The sequence below is a fragment of the Plasmodium yoelii genome (genome assembly GCF_900002385.2).
Source record: "Plasmodium yoelii strain 17X genome assembly, chromosome: 5".
In the NCBI taxonomy this organism is placed as follows: domain Eukaryota; phylum Apicomplexa; class Aconoidasida; order Haemosporida; family Plasmodiidae; genus Plasmodium; species Plasmodium yoelii.
In genome coordinates this window covers 312826-338893 of record NC_036177.2, presented here as the reverse complement: position 1 = coordinate 338893, position 26068 = coordinate 312826, and the positions used below count along the sequence as shown (strand labels likewise).

Sequence of the window (26068 nt, the reverse complement as noted above, 5' to 3'; positions counted from 1 at the left end):
GATTATTTACAAATTTTATATTTAATGTTATTCTTATAATTGGGTAATTATATTTATTCATTACTTTCAATTGCAATGTTTAAAATAAAGCATAGCAACTGTTATGCTAGAATGCGGCCCATATTATTTATTCTTTCGCCATTCATTTTTTTCATTTTTTCTTCTTTATTTTTCATTTTTCCTTCTTCATTTTTCATTTTTAATATATTTCTAACTTTGTGATAAAATTGTCATGTATATATAAAACAAATCGAATAAATAATTTCGTTTCAAAATTATTTATTCTGTTAAAAAAAAAAAAAAAAAAAAATTACAATTTGATATGAACTATATACAAAATGGCCAAAGGAAAATTAAAAAAAAAATATTTACTAAAATAAAAATAGAGAAAATAAAATATCTCTATATTTTAAATTACCCCAAAAATAATAAATATAAATATAAAAATAAATATAAATATAAATATAAAAATAAAAATAATAATTTATAAAACATATAAATTGGTATTTTTTATTGGGTATCAAAATAGTATGCATGTATAGATAAAATGAATATATGGTTAATTTAAATTTATAAGAGTATAGAATTTATTACAACTATTTATTCATCTTTATTTTGTAATCGATTAATATAAAAAACAAAAAAGTGAATAACAAAATATAGATAAATAAATACAACATCAAAAGTTTATAGATATGGAGAAAGATATAATATGTGAGAATCATCAAAAAGATGAAAATTGTGATAAAATTAAAGACAGTAATATTGGTGGGGATATTATAAGTCAGGAAAAAAAAACAGACGATTTAAAGAGTGCCAAGAAAAGCAAGAAAAATAAAAACAAGAAAAAAAATAAAAGAAAAAACACGAAAAAAAATAAAAGCAAAAACAAAAGCAAAAACAAAAACAAGAATGAGAATGAGAAAAATGAAAATGTAGGAACAGGGGAGGAAATTAATTCCATAGTTAACTTTTTGAAAAAAAACGAACCAGAATATGTACAAAAAGAGGATAATAAAAAAAGTAAAAAAAAAAAAAAAAAAATATAAAACTTGGAAAATGAATAACTCAATAAATTGTTAAATATTGCATGCTTACTTTTATTTTTATAAACATGTAGACATTGAAGAGGTGGAAAAAAAAGAAGAAAATATATCTTTGGAAATTAGTCCACAAAAAAAAGAAAAGGAAAAGGGAAAGGGAAAAGGAAAGGAAAAAACCAAAGCGAAAAAGAATAATAACACAGATATAGACGGTAAAAAATAGTTTGACATTTTTTCATTTTTTTCTTATAAAGATGACAAGATAGTATTATATATGTTATGTTATATGTTATATGTTATATATTTTATTATTTTTTATTTTTTATTTTTATTTTTTATTTTTATTTTTTATTTTTATTTTAGAACAAAACGATCGAACAGTGTTTGTAGGCAACATACCTTTAAATGATGTAAGCAATTTGAAGTTGCTAAAAATATTAGGAATTAATAAATCATTAGTTGAATCGGTATAATATATTTTATACATAATAATTGGAAACCTTTTATTTCACAAATATGTGATGTTTACTTATTTTTTTTTATTTTTTTATTTTATTTTTTTTTTTTTTTTAGGTAAGATTCAGATCATTGCCTTTGGAAGAAAAATATGCAAATAAGAAAAGACTTGGAATCATGTTAAAAAAATTTACGGTATAATAATTATAATAAAAATTTATTTACATATATCGATATATTTTACTAAATAACAATTTATATTTTTTTTTATAAATTAGAATGTAAAGGACAATAAAAATGCATTAATAAGAATGAAAAGGAAAGAGGATATTCCCTTACTTTTGGATAAAAATGTATTTTTTTTTAATTTAAAATAAAAAAGAGAAACGAAAAGTTTGTTATATATTAACTGTGCCAAATTGTACCATTTGTAATGTTTGTAATGTTTGTAATGTTTGTAATGTTTGTACTATTTGTACTACTTATTTTTATTTATTTATTTTATTTTATTTTTTTTTTTTTTTCACCTTTTAGGGAACCGTGTATAATGGACATGTTTTACGAATAAATAAGTTGGGCGATCAAAATTATTTTAGTCGAAAAAAATCAATATGTCTTAAAAATTTAGATAGAAGTTTAAACGAAAAAGATTTGTATGAATTGTTTAAGGATATCGATGAAATAAAAGGTAGGCATGCGAAGCGTGTGTGCAAAGCTCGCTTTGTGGTTACACTGGTAACGATGTATACACGATGTATACGCGATTTATACACGATTTATACGCGATTTATACACGATTTATACGCGATTTATACACGATTTATACGCGATTCGTTACACAATTTATACACAATTTATACACGATTTATACACTCTTATTATGTACCATGCACAGTGATGATAAATGGTTCTAACATTTTTCGGTTACTCATTTAGGGGTTCGGGTATTAAGGGATGTCGAAAATAGCCAATCAAGGGTAATAATAAAAAAAAGTGAAATATAAAATAATTTTGATGTGTGAATTTTTCTTAAAAAAAATAGCTATACAAGATATAGACATAAATTCACTTTTATATTTTTATATTTTTATATTTTTATTATTTTTATTATTTTTATTATTTTTATTATTTTTTTTTATAGGGTGTTGCTTTTATATTATTTAAGAACAGAGCTTCTGTTAAAAAGGCTATAAACATGTTTAATGGAAAAGAAATAAAAGTAAGATCCTGTTTTATTTAAAATATATCTAAATTGTATATAAAGCTCATTTCATAAGTTTGACTTTTTTTTTTTTTTTTTTTTTAGGATAGAGTTATTACTGTTGAAAAGTTATTAAATGAAAAAGAGAATGATAAAAATTGTTAGTAAAAAATATATAAAAAAATATACATAAATATATGTGCGTATTATTCCCACATTGACTGGGTGCAAATCTGTAAAAATATACACATACATAAAGAATATGCATATTTCATTTCTTTTCCTTTTTATTAATTTTTGACTTATTTTAGACAAATCAAAGAATGATTTTAAAAAAAACGAGCCAAAAAAAATTAAACAAAAAAACAAAAACCGTTTCAAACATCGCCCCAATAATGGAAACGTCAAAATTGGAAATAAAGTCAAGAGGAAACGTCAAAATTGGAAATAAAGTCAAGAGGAAACGTCAAAATTGGAAATAATGTCAAGAGGAAACGTCAAAATTGGAAATAATGTCATGAGGAAATGTTAAATTATTTTTTTCTATTCTTATGTTTGCATTTATATAGTTACACACTTTATTCAAACTTGTTGTTGTTTAATTTTTTTATTTTTTTATTTTCAAAATTTTTAATTTATATCTTCTTATCGTTTATTTACATAATACATTGGAAAGAATAAACATAATTATTTTTTTTTTTTAAGTTAATTTTCTTTTTTTAATTTGTTCCCATAACATATTCGAATTAAAAATATGATAAAACATAAATATATGCATATGCAGACAATTATAAAAAAACATTGAGATAGTAATAATATTATCATCACTATTTTTCCAAAGTATATTTACATATAAATAAAACCTATTGTTTCAAAAATGTATTAAGTTATTCGAATATATAAATTTAATAAATAATGCTAAAATAAAAAAAAAAAATATATATTAGGATATTTATTTACACTAAAAAGAAACATCTTCCATACCCCCTATAATATATGGGTAATAAATAAACGCATTGGAAATATGCATTATTCATTGGAAATATGCATTATTATATTGGAAGTATGCATTGTTATGTTGGAAGTATGCATTGTTATGTTGGAAATATGCATTGTTATGTTGGAAATATGCATTGTTACATTTTAATACATTGTTATATTGTTATATTGTTATATTGTTATATTGTTATGTTGTTATATTGTTATGTTGTTATGTTGTTATATTTTCTTTTTTTTTTAATTTTTTTTTTCTTCATATTTACAGATTTACCCTGATTTGTAAGTAAAAAAACATGTTGCAAATATATAGCATGCGAATTTTTTATTTTTTTTTAAAAATAATGTTGATATTTTATTAACACATGTCAAATATAATATAATGTGTATATTTTATAAATTGAATATTTCGTAAATTAATATATTGCATTTTTATATGTATTATTTAAATACACATATTTATAAAAAAAAAAATATATAAACAATATTTTTCCCAGTACTTGACCCAGGATTTGTATATTATATGTAGATTTTATTTTTTATTTTTTTTTGTTATATTATACTATTTTATTCATAATGAAAACTATTTTTTTCTTTTCTTAACTTATATTTGTATTTAAAAATTTATATGAATTTTTTGTATGTTTTAAGCGATAACTGGATGGATGTGCATATATGCATATGGGTAATAAGAATTAAACAAATACCAATCAAAATAAAATAGCAAAATAAAATAACAAAATAACAAAATAAAATAATAAAATAAAATAACAAAATAAAATCATAAAACAAAACCATAAAACAAAACCATAAAACAAAACGATAAAATTAATTACGGTATTAATACCATTTAGTGTAACATTATTTGACACATAAATTATAATTCTATATAAAAAAGGTGTTATAATAATATGGTGTCGTATTTATTCAAATTGTTATTTTCAGAATAATACTAAATATATAATAAGTCTTATGAACAGAATAGAACGAGAATAAAATCGACAAAATTTTAGAAGAATAAAAAATTTTAATACATAAAAGTGGGCATATACATTTTTATGCAACTATTACACACATAAATCTTAAGAATTCCAAAAAATATCATTGACTTAATTTATTAATACAGTTAAATAGCATATAGAAAAGTCATAGAAGATTAACAAATTTTTTTTTTTTTTTTTTTTCATATAATAAATATAGCTATATAGCCATTTTTATTAAGACATATAAAATATGTACATAATTTTAAAAAAAAAAATAAAAAAAAATATGAACAAATAAAAAAAAATACGAACAAATATGAACAAGTATGAATAAATATGAACAAGTATGAAAAAATATGAACAAATATGAAAAAAATATGAACAAATATGAATAAATATTAATAAATATGAAAAAATAAATGAGACATATAAAGTGAAGAATAAAATAAGATTTCAAAGAGTATATTACAATTAATATGTTTTCTTCTCTTAAAGGATAATATGTGTGTGTGTGTAGAAAAATATTATATTTTTTGTAAATATTATCCATATTTTTGATAATTAATTTGACATTGTTTGGAAATTTTCGAAAAAAATGATTTTTTCTTTGTAATTTTATGGCTATATTATATACCCCAATTTTTTGAAATATTTTCAATTTTCTTCCAATTATTTACTTACATATTTGCACACATACGCATTTATCCTAATGCCTGTGTGTAGCTAATCTTAAACAATCTTTTAATTATTTATATTTTTCTTGTTAATTTGTTTATCATTTATTTTTTTTGCTAATTTATATTTTTTTTGAAAATGCCATCATTAAAAGAAGAAATCCCCTTTGAAAGTAGAGTTGCAGAAACTCATAAAATTCGAGCGAAATATCCAAATAGAATTCCAGTGGTATGTGAAAAAGCACATAGATCAAATTTACCCGAAATTGAAAAAAAAAAATTTCTTGTTCCTATGAATATGTTAGTGGGTGAATTTAAATTTGTTTTGCATCAACATATAAATCAAAGTGCATATGGAAATAATATGAAATTATTTAGAGAAAAAACTATATATTTATTTGTCAATAATATTATTCCCAAAACAGGATTATTAATGCAAGAATTGTATGAAATGTATAAAGATGAAGATGGATATTTGTATCTTGAGTACAGTTGTGAAAGTTGTTTTGGATAAAAAGAAAAAATGCTAATTTTTTTTTTATATAAATACAGAATTGTATACAGATATTAATACCATTTGAAAAATGTTGTGTAATAAATAATTTTATCTAATTCTATATGTAGATGATAGAACCAAATTGAATACAAGTATATGTTATATAAAGAGAGATATACAAGAGAAATTTTTTTTAAATATATTAAGTTAAACTATATTTATTGTAGATAAAATTTTATATACCGAAATAGTAAAGCAGTCATATATTTTATTCATAGTGCTATAGATTTGACTATAATACATATATATACATATTTAAGCAAGGAATTATTATTCTTACTATATTTTTATATCATTAAGGGATAGAAAATGAATATATAGAATTATAGAGCATTGTAGGTTTTATTATTTTCCATTACATACGTGTACATGTATTTTACTTATTTTTAAACTTTTAGTTACAAACAATATTTATGATATACTTTTTGATGTGTAAAAGGTGTGACTCTTTTCACGCACATATATAGTTATTTATTATTAAAGAATCGAGGGTGAATTAATTTATATTTTGGCATATATATATATGCATATACATATGCTTATACTTTTTAATAATGCTTATATTTTATTTTTATTAAAACTTATTTAATATTATGTCTATATATGTGATGCGTGAATTATATCGCATATTTCTATTCCTTTTTTTTTTTATGAATATGCAGAATTTTTATTGTATTTTATTTTATGTGGATATTTTCATGATCGTTTATGTTTAATTTTTGTCTTCACCGCATTGTAAATATATACACATATGCACATATATATATGTATGTTTGTGTGTGAATATATGTTTTATCTTTTTTGTTTTTTTTTTTGAAGTTTGAATTAACTTTTAAAATTGTTATTTTGCCATAAAACAAAAGCAACGAAAATGTTGCTTTTTTTATCAAGTTGAGAAAAAAATGGTACTTTGATAATTTCTTAAAATGTTCATTCGCATTTAATATTTTTTATGACTTGTTAATAATATTCAAGTAGCGGTCTCAAATTGTATCATTATTTTATGACTTGTTAATAATATTTAAAGAAAAACTAAAGTTTGTGAAAAAAGTTAATGGCTTGTAATGTTCAATTTTTAGTAATTTGGGGATATTGCATTTTATTTATATAACCATTGATGTGTTTTTATGAAAAAAAATAAAGACACATTAATTGCATAAAAACAGATATTTGTAAATTCCCTTTTCTATAAATACCAAATCATAGCATTATACAATGATCTGAGATTATTACTTCAATATTATTATTTTCTTTTTCTTTTTTTTTTAAATTATTTATTTTATAAAAATTGTTATTAACATTTTAAAGGTTTACAGAAAAGGTATGAGTAAATTAATATATTCATAATATTGGAAGGGATATAAAGAGTGAGGAAAAAATAAATGGAAATAGAAAATGGGAAATTTTATTTATTTTTAATCTGTTAATATAAATACGTTACAAGATTGTTTTAATTTTGTATTTTACCGCTTTGGCTATTTTAGTTGTTTGGTTATTTGGCCGTTTGGCTGTTTGGCCGTTTGTATATTTTGTTGCTTTTCGTAGCTTTATTTCAGCGCTACATTTTTAAGTAAAATTTGTAGCGACTCTTATGCAAACTCCGAACTGAAGCTGTATAGTTATCAAGCAAATTTTTATTATAAATAAGAATTTGGGAAACGTCATGTAAATATAAAGGTGATACAAGAAGGGGAATAACATTTTGTGATAACGTTTGTTGATAACGTTTTGTTAATCAAAGTATAGAATAAATTAACACAGATAATACATGTGATGAATAAAAAACAGTGAGGAAAGATTGAGAATATAAAATACTGAAAAAATAGTAAATACCAAAAAAATAGTAAATACCAAAAAAATAGTAAATACCAAAAAAATAATAAATACTAAAAAAATAATAATATAAAAAAAAATGTAGTTATAAAATTTTTTATTTTAGTTAATGTTTTTCTCGTTAACATTATTATACGCCATTTGGTTGGTATCATTTGTTATAAATAAAAAAATACCATTTTACCAAAATGTAAAAAAAATAAATTATCAGTATTATATAAAAAATTATGTACGGGGAAATTTGTTTGATGATAAAAATAAAATAAAAAAAAATATAATAAAATATAACAGGAAAGAAGAAATTGAGAGTAAAATTTATGATACACATCCTAATTGTCATAATATTAATAATGTATGTCAAAATGAAATTTATAAAAATCACATAGAAAAGATATATAACGATCTAAATAGTTTGATTACAAAAAGTGATAAAATTAATTATATTATTAATGTAGGAAATAAAAATTGTAAAGATTATTATATCCCCATAAATAAAATAAAATTTACTAATAAACATATATTTAATCATACAAAAAAACACAAATTTTATATCAATAATCTTAGAGACAATATTAAATATGTGTATATAAATAAATGCAATACAAATGTTTATTTGGGTGTGGATATAGAGCGGCGTTGTTTTGAAAATGACGAAATAGGAACAAGATGTGAAGACATATCAGGCAGCACACCAAGCGGCATATGCAAACCTAAAGGTTGTGAAATGTTATTGCCTAATGAAGGAGAAAGAGAAAAAATTTTAGAATTATTAAAAATGAACGATATTAGTGGAATAGAAAAAATAATGAAAAAAGAAAAATTTTTAAAAAATGAAAAAATAAAATACTATATTACAATTGATGGGTGTAGTGATAATATAGTAGTAAGCAGTTTTATTTATATATTATTAAAAGGAATAAATAAATTAGATTTAGATTTTTTTTTTAATATAAATTTAAAAAAAATAGCTAATGATTTAAAAAATATGTTTGAAATATATGTCAATACAGAGCATATTGTAAATCATATATACAAACAAATTTGTAAATTTTTTTTAAAAATAAATAAGACAGAAAATTTGAAAAAAGAAGAAAATACAAATGTGAATAAAACTGTTAATTATAATCTTACTATGGACAAAATAAAAAAAAAAAATAATATATTATCAAAATTTGATATAAATAATAATAAAAAAAAAATAAATTTTACTAAAAATATGAAAATATATTGCTATCCAAAAGTAGCACATATGCTTAGTGGTGGTGTAGATTCACTAATGGCTTTAATTTTGTTAGAAAAAAAAAAATTTTACATTGATAACTTTTATTTTAATTTTACACATTATAATTGTAGTAAAAATGATTTAAAATATGTAAAAAATATATGTAAAAATCGAAATAATTTACACATTATTAACATAAATAATGAATATTATGAGAATGTATTTTTACCAATGCTTCGAAGTTATTCAAAAGGGCAAGTTCCAAACCCTGATATTGTTTGCAATAAAAAAATAAAATATAATTTTTTTTTAAAAACCATTAAAAAAATGTCTAAAATAAAAGGAAAAAAATTTAATTATGCATATATTTCAACTGGGCACTATGCAATGATATCTACAAACAACTCAGAAAATTGCAACAATCTTTTTAATAATAATTTTCCATATATTAAAGGAAAAAATGAAAAAAAAATAAAAAATAAAAATATAAATAAAATAAAAGATAAAAATAAAATAAGAGAGAGATGTAAATTAGTTGTTAGTAATGATTTGAAAAAAGACCAAACTTTTTTTTTATCGTCTTTTTCTGAAAAACAATTATCAAAATTTTTATTTCCCTTAAGTTTATACAATAAAAATTATATTAAATTATTCATGAAAAAAAATAATATTACCAATTATAATCCCAACGAAACTAAAGGGTTGTGTTTGTATGGAAATGTAAATATGCACTCTTTATTGAAGCTTTATTTTAAAGGTGAAGAGCAAAGCGGGGAGCAAAGCGGGGAACAAAGCGGGGAACAAAGCGGAGAGCAAAACGGGGAACAAAGCGGCAAGCAGAGTGAAGAGCAAAGCGGCAAGCAGGGTGAAATGCAGAGTGTAGATTTATACAGATTTAAAAAAAATGATATAAAAGGTTTTAATTTAAATTATGTAAATTATATTATAGATATAGATGATGAAATAGTTATGGACAAAAATTCGGATATTCATTTATATACTATAGGACAAAACAAACATATAACTACATATATACATGATCTATATATAAAAAAGTTTCAAAAAAAAAAAAATGAAAAAAATTTATTTTCATCATGTCAATGGACAGTAATATATAAAAAATTATTGGAAAAAGAGATAAAATGTAAAAATGGAGAAAAAAAAATTATAGAGAATTTTATTTATGTTACAAAAAATTATTCTGATAAAAAATTTTCTATTTTAAAAAAAAAATGTAAATTAAAAAATATAAAATGGATTGGAAAATATGATGATAATGGTGGTATTCCGATTTATTTAAAAAAAATAAAAAATAAAAATGGAAATATAAAAAATAGTGGTGTAATAATATTTGTGAAAATACGAAATAATGAAAAAATAAAAAAAGCAAAATTAATATTTAATAAAAATAATAAAGAAGGTTATTTAAAATTAGAAAATACAGACATTGGTTTATCACCAGGTCAAATTATTACTTTTTATTTGCCATTTATTATAAAAAAAAATAATATAACTCAATATATTTATAACATCGATAAGTGTTTACATTTCCCTATATATTATCATTGTATTGGGAATGCAAAAATAACAAATCAATATCTTAACATTGGAATATATAAAAAGATAATGGAAATTCATAAAAAAAACAATCTCACAACCTTTTAAACATTGAAAAGATAATAATATATGAATAACACCGTTAAACATAATTTCCAAAATATGAAACTCCCCTCTTTATTTCATCCATTTCTCTATTTATTTCATCCATTTCTCTATTTATTTCATCCATTTCTCTATTTATTTCATCCATTTCTTATTTTATTTCATCCATTTCTCTATTTATTTTTTCCTTTTTATGTGTACTATAATGGGGAATAATAGCGGGTTTGTTATTTTATACACATTTAGTAAAATTTTATTTTTATTTTAATTTTTATTTTTATTTTTTATTTTTTATTTTTATTTATTTTTATTTTTATTTTTATTTTTTTTGTTTGGTATTGATACTATTTAAAAGTATATAATAAATATGTGCAGATATGGGCAAATAGAGTTGTACTTTTTTTAACCTTGTATAGTTATTTTTTAAGCTTATATAGTTATATTTTAAGCTTATATAGTTATATTTTAGCTTATATAATTTATTTTCTTATACTTTAGCTTGTATAATAATTTACCTTTGTATGTTTATGTTTTTTTTTCGATTTTTTTTTATTATTTTGTTGATAAATTGTGAAAACCTGATTAAAAAAATTACAAAAAAAAATCAAAATATTCTTGGAAATTCATGCAATTTATATCATATATTTTACGGCGTGTAATTTAATAAAGAGTATGTTTCATATACCATTAAAAGTGTATTACTGATATGGTATAAAAATAAACTAATTTATTGGAAAATTTGCAAAAAAATAACTATTAAAAAGAATGCAAAAATAGAAAGTACTCGATATGGGCTGTTACAAATAAGTGTGTGAAAAATAAAAAAATAAAGCAAAAAATAGAGTAAAAATAGGTAAAAAATAGGTAAAAAATAGAGTAAAAATAAAGTATATATGACATAGTATGAATAAAACACGAAATAAAAGATACAGAGAAAAAAATACAATGGTTAATGATTTGGTTAACCAATCTGAGATAAGGAAATTACAAAAATTATCTTCAAAAGAAATAAACGATGAAATAGAAACCAATTCAACAAATGAACTAAAACATTTAGAAAGTTATGAACATGTTGGGAGTGAAAATGTTGGAAGTGAAAATGGGGGCGTTGAAAATGTTGGAAGTGAAAATGGAGGCGTTAAAAATGGAGGCGTTGAAAATGGAGGCGTTGAAAATGTTGGAAGTGAAAATGACGGCGTTAAAAATGAAAATTGTAGTTATAAAAGGAAAGAGAATGTAATAAAAAATGTCGAAAATATTTTGAAAAATAGTGAAAAATATATAGGAACAGATAATGGAAGTCTTAATAAAAAAAATACAATAAAATTAGATGATAATGAATTAAAAAATAGTGTAAAAATAAATAATGTAAAAGAAAATTCTATAAATAAAAATGATAATAATGTTTATTCTAATAATTCTTCACTTCCTATTATTATATTTGGAATTTCCGAAACGTTAGAAAAAATTATGAAAATTGATCAAAGCAATGATCTAAATAAAATAAAGATGATTGCAATTGTACAAGATTTAAACATACTTATGAAATCTTATTATAACATAATAATAAAATGTGATTCAAGTTTAACCTTAACTGTTAATAAAATAAATGTCTTATATAAATATTATAAAAATGTTGAAAAATATATATATGAAGCGTTATACAAAAAAAGAAACTCAAAAGTGGTGGAAATCTTAGATAATAAAAAAGTTAAAGAGATAAACACCATGGATGTAAGTAAACAAATTAAAGAGGTAGACACCATGGATGTAAGTAAAAAAATACAAAATCAAGATCACCAAATTAATATATTTAATTCAACAATATATAGTTCAGATATTACTAACCCATCAGTTAATTCAAATATAGATAATTATATTAATATTGAAAATAAAACATTAAATCCAAATATTTTAAAAAATGAAAATAATTTGAATAATTTTATGATAGAACAGTTAGATGAAGATAATAACACTTTTGATAAAAAAAATGAATTAAAAATTGAAAATATTGATAGAGTCTCTATTTTAAGTAAAGAGAAAACAGAGAAAGAAAATAAAGCGATTAATAATATTGTTGAAAAAACAGATGAATTGGAAAAAAATAAATGTAATGATTTAAAAATATTTTCAAGTATTAACTCAAAATCTACAACTATGTCAAATTATAAAGACAATGATAATTTTGATCAAATTGGAATCGAAAATATTATAATTAAAGATAGTGTTCAAAATAAATTCAAAGGAGATAAAAAACTTAAAAGGATGATAAATAAAAGAGAACATATTTTGAACAAATTGGAAAAATTAAATTCACTATTTTTTTTTATATTTAATCATAAAGGAAATATAATAAATTATTTACATAAAAAAATTAATTCTTGTATTTTAGAATTTGATAAAACATATAAATTATATATACCCAGTTAAATTTGACTTATTAAAAAGGTCAAATATATTTCCGCATGCTCATTTTTTTTTTGAAACACATGTATATATATACTTACATGTTTGTAAATTGTTAAAAATGTGCTCATTTTATTTTTTTATTTTTTATATTTTTATATTTTTATATTTTTTTTGTTTTATGTTTATGTTCATTTTACATGGATATTTAATTCATTTGGAGAGTTCCATTTATCAAATGTTTATGTATTAACAATAAGTATCAGCAAAATACCGTAATTTGATGTTTTAAGTTTTATTTTTACGTCTATTTTTGTATGTTTTACATTTTATAGCAGTTCTGTATGTGTGTAAATCGATATACAGTGATATGTGAATGTGAGAAGAATGAAACTTGGTTCACTACTTGTATATTTTTTCACATTGAATAAATTTATAATATAAAAAATAAATATATTTTTTATTTTATCTTTTTTATCTTTTTTATCCAATGAATGGATTCGCCCTAAATGTGTAAATATACTCTTTTAGGGAACAAGCTTTTCAATATACAAAATGGGTTAAAAAAAAAAAAAAAAAATAAATAAGTAGCAATCATACTAGATGGATATATACATATGCGTGTGCAGGAATTGGTCATACGCAGCTGGGCTTCAAAATAGTTTCTGAGAACAAGTTAGAAATATATTTCCAAATATTTTGTGTATCAATATTAGCCATATATGAAGGCTGTTTTCGTTTTTTTGTTTTTAAATTATAAACATATATATTATATATATCTTCTACATTTGCTAGTTTGATTTCACTCATCCATAAGTTGAACATTATTTTTTGTATTAAGTTATTTATTTCTTCAATCGGATCTTCGATATCATTTGATGTTTTCATATTTTCTTTAATTTTATGTTGGTGATTCCAATAAGGATAATTGTTATCTATACTTGCCAAATTTTCATAATCATAGTATTTATCAGATGTATCTATGTTGTATATTTCAGTTTTGATTTTAGTTTTATTTGTATTAATATTAAGAAAAGATTTATTAAAAATATTTTTATAATATTGATAGTTAGGTATAATATTTTCGATTTTAAAAGTATTTTGATCATTTTCCAATTTTTCAACTTTTGTATTTTCTTTTATATCATAATTGTCATCTTTTTTTGTATTAGGATTGGATATTTTATTTTTAAACAATTTATTTTCTACGCTTTTGTATAATTCAAATGCATGTTTAAATATATGTTCTATGTTAAATTCATTTTGTTGATTTTGATGAATATATAATGATTCGTTTCGTTTTAGTAATTTTCCAACATCTAGAATATTTTTTTGAATAATTCTGATTTTTTCATCTATTTGATTATAAAATTTTATCATTAATCGAAGTTTGAATTCATCTGAATCTTCATCCATATATGAATATGCATCTATGATTAAATCAGGATTAGACGAATCAGATTTTTCTTCAATAACATCGGATCCACTTTCACTTATTTCAAAAATATTACAATCATATAATGTTTCCATATTTATTCTATTATTTACATTAATTTGTAAATTTTGGGAATTATTTTTTTCGTTCTGAGATGATATTAGATTAACTTTATCGATCTCATTTTCTTTGCTCGAATTATATTCATTTATTTCTTCTTCTATCCAAATTTTATATTTATAGAATTTTTCTTTTAGTAATAAAAATTTTATTTTAGCTTGATAAATGTTATAATTCGGAAACTTTATAAGATTAAACAAGTGAAATGTCTTTAGTTTATTTTCCTCGTCATTTTCCTCGTCATTTTCGATTTTATTTTTATTATGAATATTTGTTTGGACCAAATTACTAGTATCATTACCATTTCGGTATTCATATTTATTTTGATAAATGTGAGACAATAATATTCTTTTTGTTGTTTTTAAATTTTTTGATTTAAACATAAGGGAACGAATAACAGTAACCCACGTATTAAACTCATAAAGACATTTACATGTTAATGTTATTTTTTTTTTTTGGTTATTATATATTATACAAAAAGTAAAATTTTTTAATAAATTTATTTGATAATTTGAAAAAATATGATCATTCATATTATTTATTTCTAAACTGTTAATATTTTTAAAATATATTTTACAGTCTTCTTCATATTTTCTTGATGAAAACCATCTTATGTATTTTAAATTTTTACTTAAAATAAAATATCTTAAATGAGGAATATTAAAAAATGTATGTTTTAATAAATTGCTTCCTTCTTTTGCATATTCTATAGCTCTTAAAACTTCTGGAAAATTAAGAGGATTAATAAGTTCTTCGAAATTATCATCATATCTTTTTTCATTGTCTATGGACAAGTTTTCTACGTCTCCTATTGTTTCCATTTCACTAAAATTGATTTTTTCACTAAAATTGATTTTTTTTATTAAATATTCTTCACAATTTCGTATATTTACAAAATCGTTGTAATAATATTCCTCAAATAATTTGTAGTAAACTCCATTTATTTTTTCATTTTCCTCTGCATTGATTACATTTTCTTTTCTCAGTCTTTTTATTCGAACTAAATAGAAATTACCATTAATAATATTCATGCAAAGATCGTATATACCTTTTTTTATATATTCTTTTTCCATTGTACTATTCCAAGTATAAGTTAATTTGTTATCTCCATACCAAATATGAATGATTTTAGATGACTCTGATTGTTGATATTGCATATTCTGTTCATATATTGTGTTGAAATCACTTGGATTTACTACATGATTTAAACATATTTTATTTGAAGTGTTAAAAGTAGAATATTCTTGCTCACTAATAAATTGTTGGTGATCATTGATATTTCTCAAATTGGGTCCATCTTGAATGTCCATTAAAATTTGTTCTATAGATTTATTTCGTCCTAAACTATTTTCATTTTGAATATTTTTTGTATTTACATTTACACTAAAAGGTTTAGTGATTCCTTCAACTTCTTCTAATTTACTTTGATAGCCCTTTTTCAATTGCTTAAAATTTTTTAAGTTATTTATTTGTTGGTGCTCCATTTTATTTGTTTTTTTTAAATACTGGATATTTTCGCTTTCTTCGGTTTTAGGTCTTGTCGACGTTTCATTTGATGTGTTTTTATAAAATATTTCAAATTCTTTTTCAAAATCTGGAAATTTTATAGAAGACAAATTGAAATTACTTTCATTATTATTGTTTATTGTTTTATCATAAATGTTATGAATTTGTATTTTTCTATTTTTACACTGGTGTTTTTCATCCATTTTTTAAAATGGGGTTGTTAACAGACAGAAAAAAAGGAATAAGAAAAATACCGAAAAAAAAATTTATATTAAAAATACCAAAAAATAATGAAAAACATTGCATATTAGGGATAAGACGCAAATTTGTGCCTTTTCTATAAATTGACATATAGACGAAAATAAAACAAAACAAAATATTATTTTCGAAGCGATGGAATAATTTAATTAAATGTGTGTAAATATATAGAAATATTTAACATATGGGTAATGTGTTTATAGTTATGACATAACAAATTGCTTACAAATCTAGCTAAAAACAGAAATTGTTAAGAAAAAAAAAAAACAAACGCATTTATTTCCTGTACAATTAAGGTTATTTTTAAGTTGACAATGTTTTAATAGCTACATATTTTCGAATAAATATTTACAAGTAAAAAAAAAACACACACACATAAAGTATGCATTCCTATTGTTTATTTACACATTTATGGGTGTTAAGGAATGAATGAAATAGAATTAAAAAGACGAAAAAAAAGGGAAAAAGGATTAAAAAATATGTACTAATCAGGTAAAAAATGTGCAAATTATTTAAAAGTATCAAAAAGTGTATATTAATTATTTTTTAAAAAATATTAACAAATGTTTTATGTATAAAAATGTTAGAATGTTGGAGAAATTATTTTTTTTTTGCCATTAAAAAAAATATATTTAAATGATAAAGACAACGACGGAATTAAAGAAATAAAAAATAAAATTTAAAGAAAGAATGATTTTAAAATATAAATCATCAAACAAAAAAGAGAAATAAATATAGAATAAAAAAAGAAAAGATGAGAATGAAAGAAAGAAAAAATAAATAATCAAAAAAAAAAAAAAAGTGTGAAAAAAGAAATGAAGAACTAATGTAAAAAAAAATAATGGCCTATGAGAACATACATTGGGCTACTGAATTTCGGTGTCATCAAAATATATTACAATTTTTGTGCTTATTTTAACAATTATATAAATGGGAAAAAATGATGGAAGAATATAAAAATTAAAGTATATTCATAATATGCCAAGGAACCTATGTATGGTTTGATAAATGTTACAATATATAATATTGTGTGGTATAAAAAAAAAAAAGAGAAAGGAAAAAAAATAAAATAAACGAGTAAAAAAATAAGTAAATAAATAACCAGAAAATAAACACCTTTTAGGTTTGTAGTAAAAGATAATATATGCGATAAAAGTGAATAATAAAAATTAGAAGATATTGATACAAATATTTGAAGTGAAGAAATAATTCAAAATCAAATAATTTCTAATAATAGTAATGGGTTTATAAAATGCTTACATGTTTTATAGATAAATTTGAATCTATGAAAAAAAGAGCACACAATTAAATGTTATTTGAATTTTTACACATTTGTATAAATTAAAATGTGATGATATGTTCGTTGCATTGACAATTTATATTCTTAATAACATATGCATGTACTTTCTACTTTCATACATAATTTATGTCAATGCATATTTTAGCATATGATAAACCATTTAAAATTTAAAGAATGAGAAAAAAGAGAAACCCTTCCCAATATTTTCAAAATATTATATGCTTTATGAAAAAATCAATTTAATGTTTCAAACAGAAAGGGAATTCATATGTAGGTAATGTAGATTGTACATTCCCTAAGAAATATTTGGTTTTTGTGTTTCCGAAAATTTTTAATAATATTTTTGTGAAAAATGGAGAAAAATGGGATAAGCGAGCCTGTAGGAATGATAAATGATGCATATTTTTGCAAAGCCATTAAAACGGAATTAAAAGTATAAAAACGAGGATTACCCATGTATATATATTGACCCTCATTAATCATAATTATCATCATGTTAATTATATCTTTTCATGAAAACTGTAACAAAATATATTTTGTTTTTTTACACATCCAAAAACTGGAAAGAATTCGATGAAAATATGTGGATTATTTTTTATGTAGACATGTATGTTCATATTTACACATGCTTATTCTTTTTTATAGAAATTAAGAGATGAATATCTGAAAAGGGTCAAAAATAATTTCCTATCCGATTATATATTTAAGACCGAAGTTTTTTGTATATCATTTTTTTTCATCCCCCTAATAGCTGGAAGAATAGTTTTACAAGGTATTTTAAAATGAAAAGAAAATGGTTATATAATAATATTTGCGTTTAAATGTCGATAATTTGAGTGCCCTTCTAGATGATATTCATTTGATGTACATTTATTCCTAAGTCATTCCCATTGGTATTCATTTTTAAATTAATTTTTTTTTAAATTAATTTTTTTTTAAATTAAATTTTTTTTAAATTATATTATTTTTTACCAGATAATAACATCATAAGCCCACATTTCTTAACTGTCCTGTTTTTACTAATAGCGTTTTTGTTGGTTATTTTTGTGCTATTATATTTCGAAATAAATGAAGCTCAGGTAATAAAAAAATATAATAATAATAAAATGAAAGTAATCATATTATTTTTAATCAATTTCAAAAAATTGAAATATTATTGTGTATGTATTAAAGGAATATGGGAATATATTTACATATATTTGTTTATATGTCAATATAAATTATTACTTAACGAATTAACTTATCTAAAAAAGTGCACAATTGTTTGTTCCCCTTGTGTGGGCATAGACTTGATTTATTCCGTAAAATATCGATTTTATTTTTTATTATATTCAGAATAGAGAATTTGTGAAAAAAATAGAGAAAGCGCAAAACATTTTGTCAGTTCGAAATATTTTAAAAAACAAAAAAGATGACTCTCATTTTAATTATTTAACAACGTCGAATTTTATATTTATTTTGAGAAATAATAAGTGGGAACTTTTACCGAAAAATTTGGTAGGAAATAAAATGTTCATATATTTGTGTCAATAAATTGGAATATAAAATATATGTTAGTGTGTATTACCATTTGATAATATCAAATTATTAATCCCCTTACTTGTATATTCATATTTGTTTTCACCTTTATTATTAGCTAATAAAAAATGACGTCTTTTTATTGCATGATGGAGATTTGATACCATGCCGATGTGTAGAATATAACATATATGAAAATGGTATGACTGATACTAATTCAATTGTTTGTGAATGTTTGTGATTGTTTGTGATTTTTGTGATTGTTTGTGATTTTTGTGATTGTTTGTGAATGTTTGTGATTGTTTGTGATTGTTTGTGAATGTTTGTGATTGTTTGTGATTGTTTGTGAATGTTTGTGATTGTTTGTGATTGTTTTGATTGTTTGTGATTGTTTGTGATTTTTGTGATTTTTTTTATGTGCTTAGGATGAGCTACTACACACACCTGACTATGGGTTGCGTAAAATTATGACTACATATTTATCTATTCCTATTTTTATGGTTTCTTTGCAGTTTATGGAAAAGAATACCAACGTAATGAAGTATTTATGGCTATGGACAAATATCGAGTAAGTATTAATATAATGACCAAATATTCAAAAGATGAAAAAAGAGAGTATCTTCCATCTTTTCACCTTTATGCATTCGTATCTTATGACAATGCATCAATCTATATAATTAGAAAATGTATTAATGAGAAATTCGATAAAAGTAAGAGCTCAAAAAGTAAAGAAAACCTAAGGAATGTTGTATTAGAGGAAAAAGTCCATGTAATATTTATTTATATATGGATATTTATTTTTTCGATATCCACGGCCTTGATGTTTATATAGTAACTAGCCAAAATAAAAAAAAAAAAAAAAAAAAATAATAAAAAAAAATAATAAAAAAAAACAATAAAAAAAAATAATAAAAAAAAATAATAAAATAATAAAATTAAAAAAGCATCCTCCACGTTCTTTCGAGATATATAAAGACGTCTAAATTTTAATAATTCGAAGCATACTGATCATTATAATTTTTTTTTTATCGTTGAATAGCGTTTCTAACCTTCGAAAAATTCGTGATATTCCTCAATATCTTTTAATTTATTGGCTGGCTTACACCGTTTTAATGTCCATGTCTATACTCCCATTTATTCACAGGTAAAGAGAAAGTATTTTTCGGGTTGTGGTTTGCTACCAAACAAAATCATTCACGGAAAAATATAGATAGATAATATGTATATGTTTGGTTGTTATTCTTTTGTGTCTCTTTAGTCGTATTTATGTAAAAAAATATTTGTATTTTTATTTCGTTCACAACTTTTATAGAATATTTTCAGAATTGATTTATGGATACTGTTCATCATTGAGTATGTCATATGAAAACTATTTTAAAGATATAACAAATTATGAAAAGAAAAGTTTTACTTCCTCATTTGATTTATCATCCGCAACTGAAAATAGTTCCTTTGTTATAGAAAAAAAATTAGCATTATTTTATACCCTTAAAAGTATTTTTCTTTTAATTTTCAAGGTATGTCTTTTTTTTTTCTTTTTTTTTTTTTTTTTTTATTTCTTTGGAAATATTTTAAATGTTTATAATAATGGAGATACAATTGCAATATGTGTAATGTCCTATAAAATATATAAACACATTTTTTTTTTTTTTTTTTTTGTAGGGAATAAAAATAAATAAGTGTTATTTGAATATTTTAAGTGACTGTTCAGTATTATGTTTTCTTGACAGTAATGGAATTTTAGTAAATACAAATCATAGTGTTAAAGAAATATGTATATATAATCAGTTAAATAATAAGAAAAATGTAAATGATAATAATAATAATATGAAAAAAATCCATAACTATTATAATAACATACTTACAATAATTGATATATTTATGGATAATAAAAGTATGTATGCCTATCAACGAATACAGAATATCAAAATTTTACATTCGTTATTTTTAATATCTTATTTTACACAACTACTTAAATATATAAAGTAGGTCACTTCATTATAATTTATGTCTAATCGTATATCTATATAAAATGGATAAAAGTATTTTTGTCTTTTTTCTATCCCCATTTTTGTGTTTGCAACTTAATTAGCATTTTTTTTTCCCTTTTAACAGAAATTTGGATGATTTTCAAAATAATATATTAAATTATATGAACCATCAGGATTATAATCATTTATATACTTGTATGTGTGACATTGGAAATATATCATATCCATACAACAAATTTTCGTTTCGAATGTAAGAGATGTTGAAAAAAATACGCACATATACATACATACATATATATATATATATATATATATATATATATATATATATATACATGCATACTCCATGTTTAAAGAAATCCTTTAATTTGTATGTCCTTCGATTTTAGAAATATCATCAATATTTTTTATATGTGTAGGTTATTTTTTTGTATTGAAAACAAGAGTGATTATGAGTTATATAAAAAAAAAAATTTAGAATTAAAAAGAAATAAGAAGGGAAAAATAGATGGGGAAATACCTTATTATGTTGACAAGAACGAAAAAGGAAATGAATTAGGAATAAATATATATGATAATTTAATAACAAGAGATAATTTTGTTTTTATTTTTATTTTATATGAAAAGAAGAAAAATAAATATCATATGTTTTTTAAGGTAATAATATTTTACTCTATCTTTACACATATTTATTATTGTCTAATTTATAAGTAGAATATGTACATATAATATATGAGTGAATTATTTTTTTACATTTATGGGAATATTTTTATTTTTTTTTTATGGATTTCTTTTGGTTTTATTTTGTTCATAGGGTCAACTGGATGCCCTTGTTAGCAAATGCATGTTTTATTATGATGGGAAAATGATAAAAAAGTTGAAAAGACGAAAAAAAAAAGTTTTAAAAATTTTAAATATGCAATGGATTTCATCAGGTTGGTGTTACAATTTCTCCGTTTCGTATTTTGTGATAAAAAAATAAAAATTTGATGAGATTCAAGTTTTTATATGTACATATGCATATTTGTTAATTTTTTTTTTCGCAGGACTTGAAAGCATTTGTTTTGCATATAGGCCTCTAAGTACTGATGAAATAAATTATTTAAAAACAAATTTTACAAAAAATATATATATATTAACGATAAACAAGCGAAAAGTTTACAACATCAAGAATTTTTATAATGAGCCAAATTTTCCTTGCAAAGAAAATGAAAGATTTCTTTCTCATTTGATTTCTACGAGCATTTTTATTGGTAATAAAATTTATGTACATCTATTTAGTTTCTTTTTTAAATCGATACAATCATCAAAGAAATGAAAGTATAAAAAAGCTTGTCTTGTCAAACATATGTATTTGTTTTTCTTCATTTTCAGGAAATTCGGCAGTGAAAATATTAACTAGCAATGATATTCAAGCCCGAATAAATGATTTTTATGATGTAATTTTATAAAATAATGAAAAATAAACTATGCATGTGAATGGAAACTATGTAAATAAGTCTGTTTAATTGTGTATGGAAAAGTTATAGAAATAAAAATTTGCATGATGGTTTTGTTTAGGCTGGAATACGATTTGTATATTTCAGTAACAAAGATCAAATAAACACACGAAATATTTCCAACACATTGGGAATGGAAACAAATTGGAATACCTCCATTTCGTTAAGTCTTAATGACAAGTTAGTAATAAAAATAAATTAATTAATAAAACATCATTAACGTTTATTTTTTTTCATTTACAAATATTAATGATGGACAATAAGTTTAACGAATTGAGTAAGCTGGTCATTATGTTTTTTAATTTTTTCGCCATTTTAGATCGAGTTTTAGAAACAGAGATGGGAAAGTGGTTATTCCAAGTGGAATAAATAATATTAAAACGCATATACAAGAAGTAAAAAAAAACGAAAAAAAAATTACATAGCTGTGCATGCATATTTTCCCTTGAAGAGTTGGCCTAGTATGCATATATTTATTTATTTGGTTATTTTAATTCTGTTTGATATCCAGATTGATGATATTCCGCTTCGAGTTTCATCATATTCAGGATGTAACCAATTTAACACAGCTGAAATGATAAAAATCTTACTGGTAATGTATAAGTATATTATAGTACTTTTTTTATATGTGTGTGTAGTTTTAACGAGGTATAGTGTGTTTTATTTCTTAAATGTTCATTTTTACATTACAGGCAAGGTATTATGGGTATAAATAGCTAGCTCAGTGTCCTTTTTATATGTACTGTGCATGTATATTAATTTTTTTTTTGTACATTTTTAATTATGATTTTAACAGGAAAATAATGAAATAATAACATGTGTTGGAAATAGCTTGAATTGTTGCAATTTTGAATTATACAAATTATGTAATTATTCTATATCTGTGTTATTACCTTACAATAACATATGTACTGATTGTTATGGAAAAAAAGAAAGAAGCAATCCTTTTGGAAAACCGGCTGTAAATAAAAATCCATTAATAGCATATTCATCCTTTGTAAATAGTTTTCCCTGTAATTTAACAATTGAAAAAAATATATTGGGTAATATAAAAAAGGAAAAATTAGAATGTGTGTATGTCAATAATTTGATATATTCAAATTTAGTATTTTTATTTTTTTTATTTTATTTCCTTCACCATTTTGTAGATTTGTCCGAAAATATAATGGAATTAGTTTACAAGTTGCTGAAAAGCTCGAGGATTTACAAAAAAAATTTGTCTATATCGATGTTTTATTTTTATTTTTATTATTGTTACCTGTCTTTTTTATTATTCGTTATTAATGTATTTTTTCTTCCGCCGCTTATATCGGTAAAAAAAAATGAAAAGAAATGAAAAAAAATGAAGAATGGATAAAGGGATTATTGTTGCTTTATTATAGGATCATGCTAATACATTTGAATGAGTTTTTTCTCCATAAAATGTTTATGTGTGTGCAAATATAAGCACCGATCACGTTTTTTAATTTTCTCATTTTTTAATTTTCTCATTTTTTATTTTCTCATTTTCTCATTTTTTAATTTTTTATTTTCTCATTTTCTCACTCCCCCAATACAGCTAGTGGATTACCTATTACTCATTTTGTTCATAATTCCTATACTTTCGATATCACTTTTAAATAATAATAACAACTCAACAATTATGAACGATATTCCTGATAAAGTAATAAGTATCGATTTTTTGGTAAAGAAACTGGTAAGTTTAATGATGGACCCATTATTATTTATATGTAATGTGTTTTATTTATATGTGATGTGTTTTATTTATATGTAATGTGTTTTATTTATATGTAATGTGTTTTATTTATATGTGATGTGTTTTATTTATATGTAATGTGTTTTATTTATATGTGATGTTGCTTTATTTTTTTACATTTTTGCAAACGTATGTGGATAAAATAGTTGTGGGCTTATATTTCCTCTTTCTTTCTTTTTTTTTTTTGGACAGTTTTTTTTCCTAATTCGTTGGGTTTCTTTTTTAACATTTTCAATAATTGTATCCGTATATTATATACACATATTAAATGATACGTTTGTGGATAAATATGTTGTAAAGGGGACATTAAATTCCGATAAATTGTCAAGTTTGGGTCAGAATTTTGTTAAGGATGTTATATATTATTGCTCAAAAAATATTAACATAAGTAGGGAAAATTTGTTTATATATTCGCAATGTTTATATGGCTAGTTAACAGTTCCTCTCTTTATATATACACGGACACGGACACGGACACGGACACATTTTTTCTGTTTTTTTTTTTTTTTTTTTTTTTTTTACAGAATCGTTGTATAAATGTCATATATTTATGCACAGATTTTCTGAAAATCAAAATATGAACAGAGATAATATTGGGGTTTCAATGATAAAACAATATCAAATATTTTTTTTTTTTTCATTTTCGTTATTTTTTTTTGTATCCTCTTTGTCATATAGTGACAAGTAAGTTATAAAAAATATGGGGAAAATTATAAATCAATTAATATGAAATAAAATAAAAAAAAATAATAGAGATATGTTAAGACATTTTTTTCATTATTGCATTTTTTTCATTATTACATTTTCTTAGGTATGAAGCATTGTTTAAATTAAGTTGCATTCAAAATTCAAAATCCTACTTTTCATGTTTGATTGTCTATCTTATTTTAAGTTTTCTATATGTGGCTTTTCGCATATATATGCTTCCAATTTATTATATAAAACAGGTAATTATATAAATGTGTATATTTTTTTTATTTCGATTGAATATGTGTTATTTTATTTTTCAATTTGTTTAACATCATTTTTTTTTTTATCATTTCCATTTTTACAGTATCCAGATACAACCCTAATTCTATTACTGGCAATATTTAGCATAATTTTATTACTAATTAATGAAACCTTAAAGAGAATAGAAGAAAAAATAAAAATAAATAGACAAAAATATTTGAAGGTTTTATTTGGAACGCGTTTAGGAATGTGGAGTCCAAAATAAGAGAGTGTGTTTATGCAAAAAAAAAAATATTTCAAAATATGGAAAGTAGGTATAGCTAGCTATTTATTAGTTAATATATATAACAATTATGAATTTATTATTATGTATAGATAAGTTAATTTTTTAATTTGTTTTTTATTATATACATTTTATAAGCACAAATAAAACTGACTATTGATATGGCAAATTAATATGAGTACTAAATTTTGCACATATAAACAACATTTATTTAAATTTACGATATTTTTTGCCATTTTTAATAAATACCTTTCTCCTAACCATTTTTGCATATTTCAAGGGAAATAAAGCAAAGGGATAAAGCAAAGGGATATATAGTTTCCCATTTTGTTTTGTTATATATGTTGAAAAAATTATATAACAGTATATTTTTTTTAAATTTTATATTATCTCATATTTTCGTTACAATTTATTATTAT

General features: G+C 21.7%; 6 protein-coding genes across 6 annotated transcripts; 5 read left to right on the top strand and 1 right to left on the bottom strand.

Moving 5' to 3' along the window:
* Positions 1–695: 695 nt before the first annotated feature.
* On the top strand, positions 696–3151 carry PY17X_0505300 (RNA-binding protein 34, putative; the record flags this gene model as incomplete). Its single annotated transcript, XM_022955175.1, has 10 exons — positions 696–1023; positions 1121–1255; positions 1407–1510; positions 1617–1694; positions 1778–1852; positions 2034–2187; positions 2436–2476; positions 2641–2718; positions 2806–2860; positions 3012–3151. 10 exons carry the CDS (start codon positions 696–698, stop codon positions 3149–3151), a joined length of 1188 nt encoding a protein of 395 aa, XP_022811636.1.
* A 2341-nt stretch (positions 3152–5492) lies between these two features.
* On the top strand, positions 5493–5867 carry PY17X_0505200 (uncharacterized protein; the record flags this gene model as incomplete). The annotated part of the gene is made up of 1 exon (XM_720522.1): positions 5493–5867. The coding sequence occupies one exon, from the start codon at positions 5493–5495 to the stop codon at positions 5865–5867; it is 375 nt and encodes a 124-aa protein (XP_725615.1).
* A 1984-nt stretch (positions 5868–7851) lies between these two features.
* PY17X_0505100 (tRNA-methyltransferase) lies at positions 7852–10629 on the top strand (the record flags this gene model as incomplete). The annotated part of the gene is made up of 1 exon (XM_720523.2): positions 7852–10629. The coding sequence occupies one exon, from the start codon at positions 7852–7854 to the stop codon at positions 10627–10629; it is 2778 nt and encodes a 925-aa protein (XP_725616.2).
* Positions 10630–11529: 900 nt separating this feature from the next.
* On the top strand, positions 11530–13056 carry PY17X_0505000 (conserved Plasmodium protein, unknown function; the record flags this gene model as incomplete). Its single annotated transcript, XM_720524.2, has 1 exon — positions 11530–13056. One exon carries the CDS (start codon positions 11530–11532, stop codon positions 13054–13056), a length of 1527 nt encoding a protein of 508 aa, XP_725617.2.
* Positions 13057–13668: 612 nt separating this feature from the next.
* On the bottom strand, positions 13669–16296 carry PY17X_0504900 (uncharacterized protein; the record flags this gene model as incomplete). The annotated part of the gene is made up of 1 exon (XM_720525.2): positions 13669–16296. One exon carries the CDS (start codon positions 16294–16296, stop codon positions 13669–13671), a length of 2628 nt encoding a protein of 875 aa, XP_725618.2.
* Positions 16297–18003: 1707 nt separating this feature from the next.
* PY17X_0504800 (conserved Plasmodium protein, unknown function) lies at positions 18004–25631 on the top strand (the record flags this gene model as incomplete). The annotated part of the gene is made up of 24 exons (XM_022955174.1): positions 18004–18084; positions 18297–18423; positions 18627–18730; positions 18987–19148; positions 19288–19369; positions 19682–20000; positions 20209–20313; positions 20482–20686; positions 20832–21154; positions 21285–21410; positions 21580–21817; positions 21975–22095; positions 22207–22413; positions 22535–22599; positions 22721–22839; positions 22979–23054; positions 23171–23251; positions 23456–23702; positions 23808–23971; positions 24218–24355; positions 24608–24803; positions 24940–25099; positions 25227–25362; positions 25470–25631. 24 exons carry the CDS (start codon positions 18004–18006, stop codon positions 25629–25631), a joined length of 3744 nt encoding a protein of 1247 aa, XP_022811635.1.
* Positions 25632–26068: the final 437 nt, after the last annotated feature.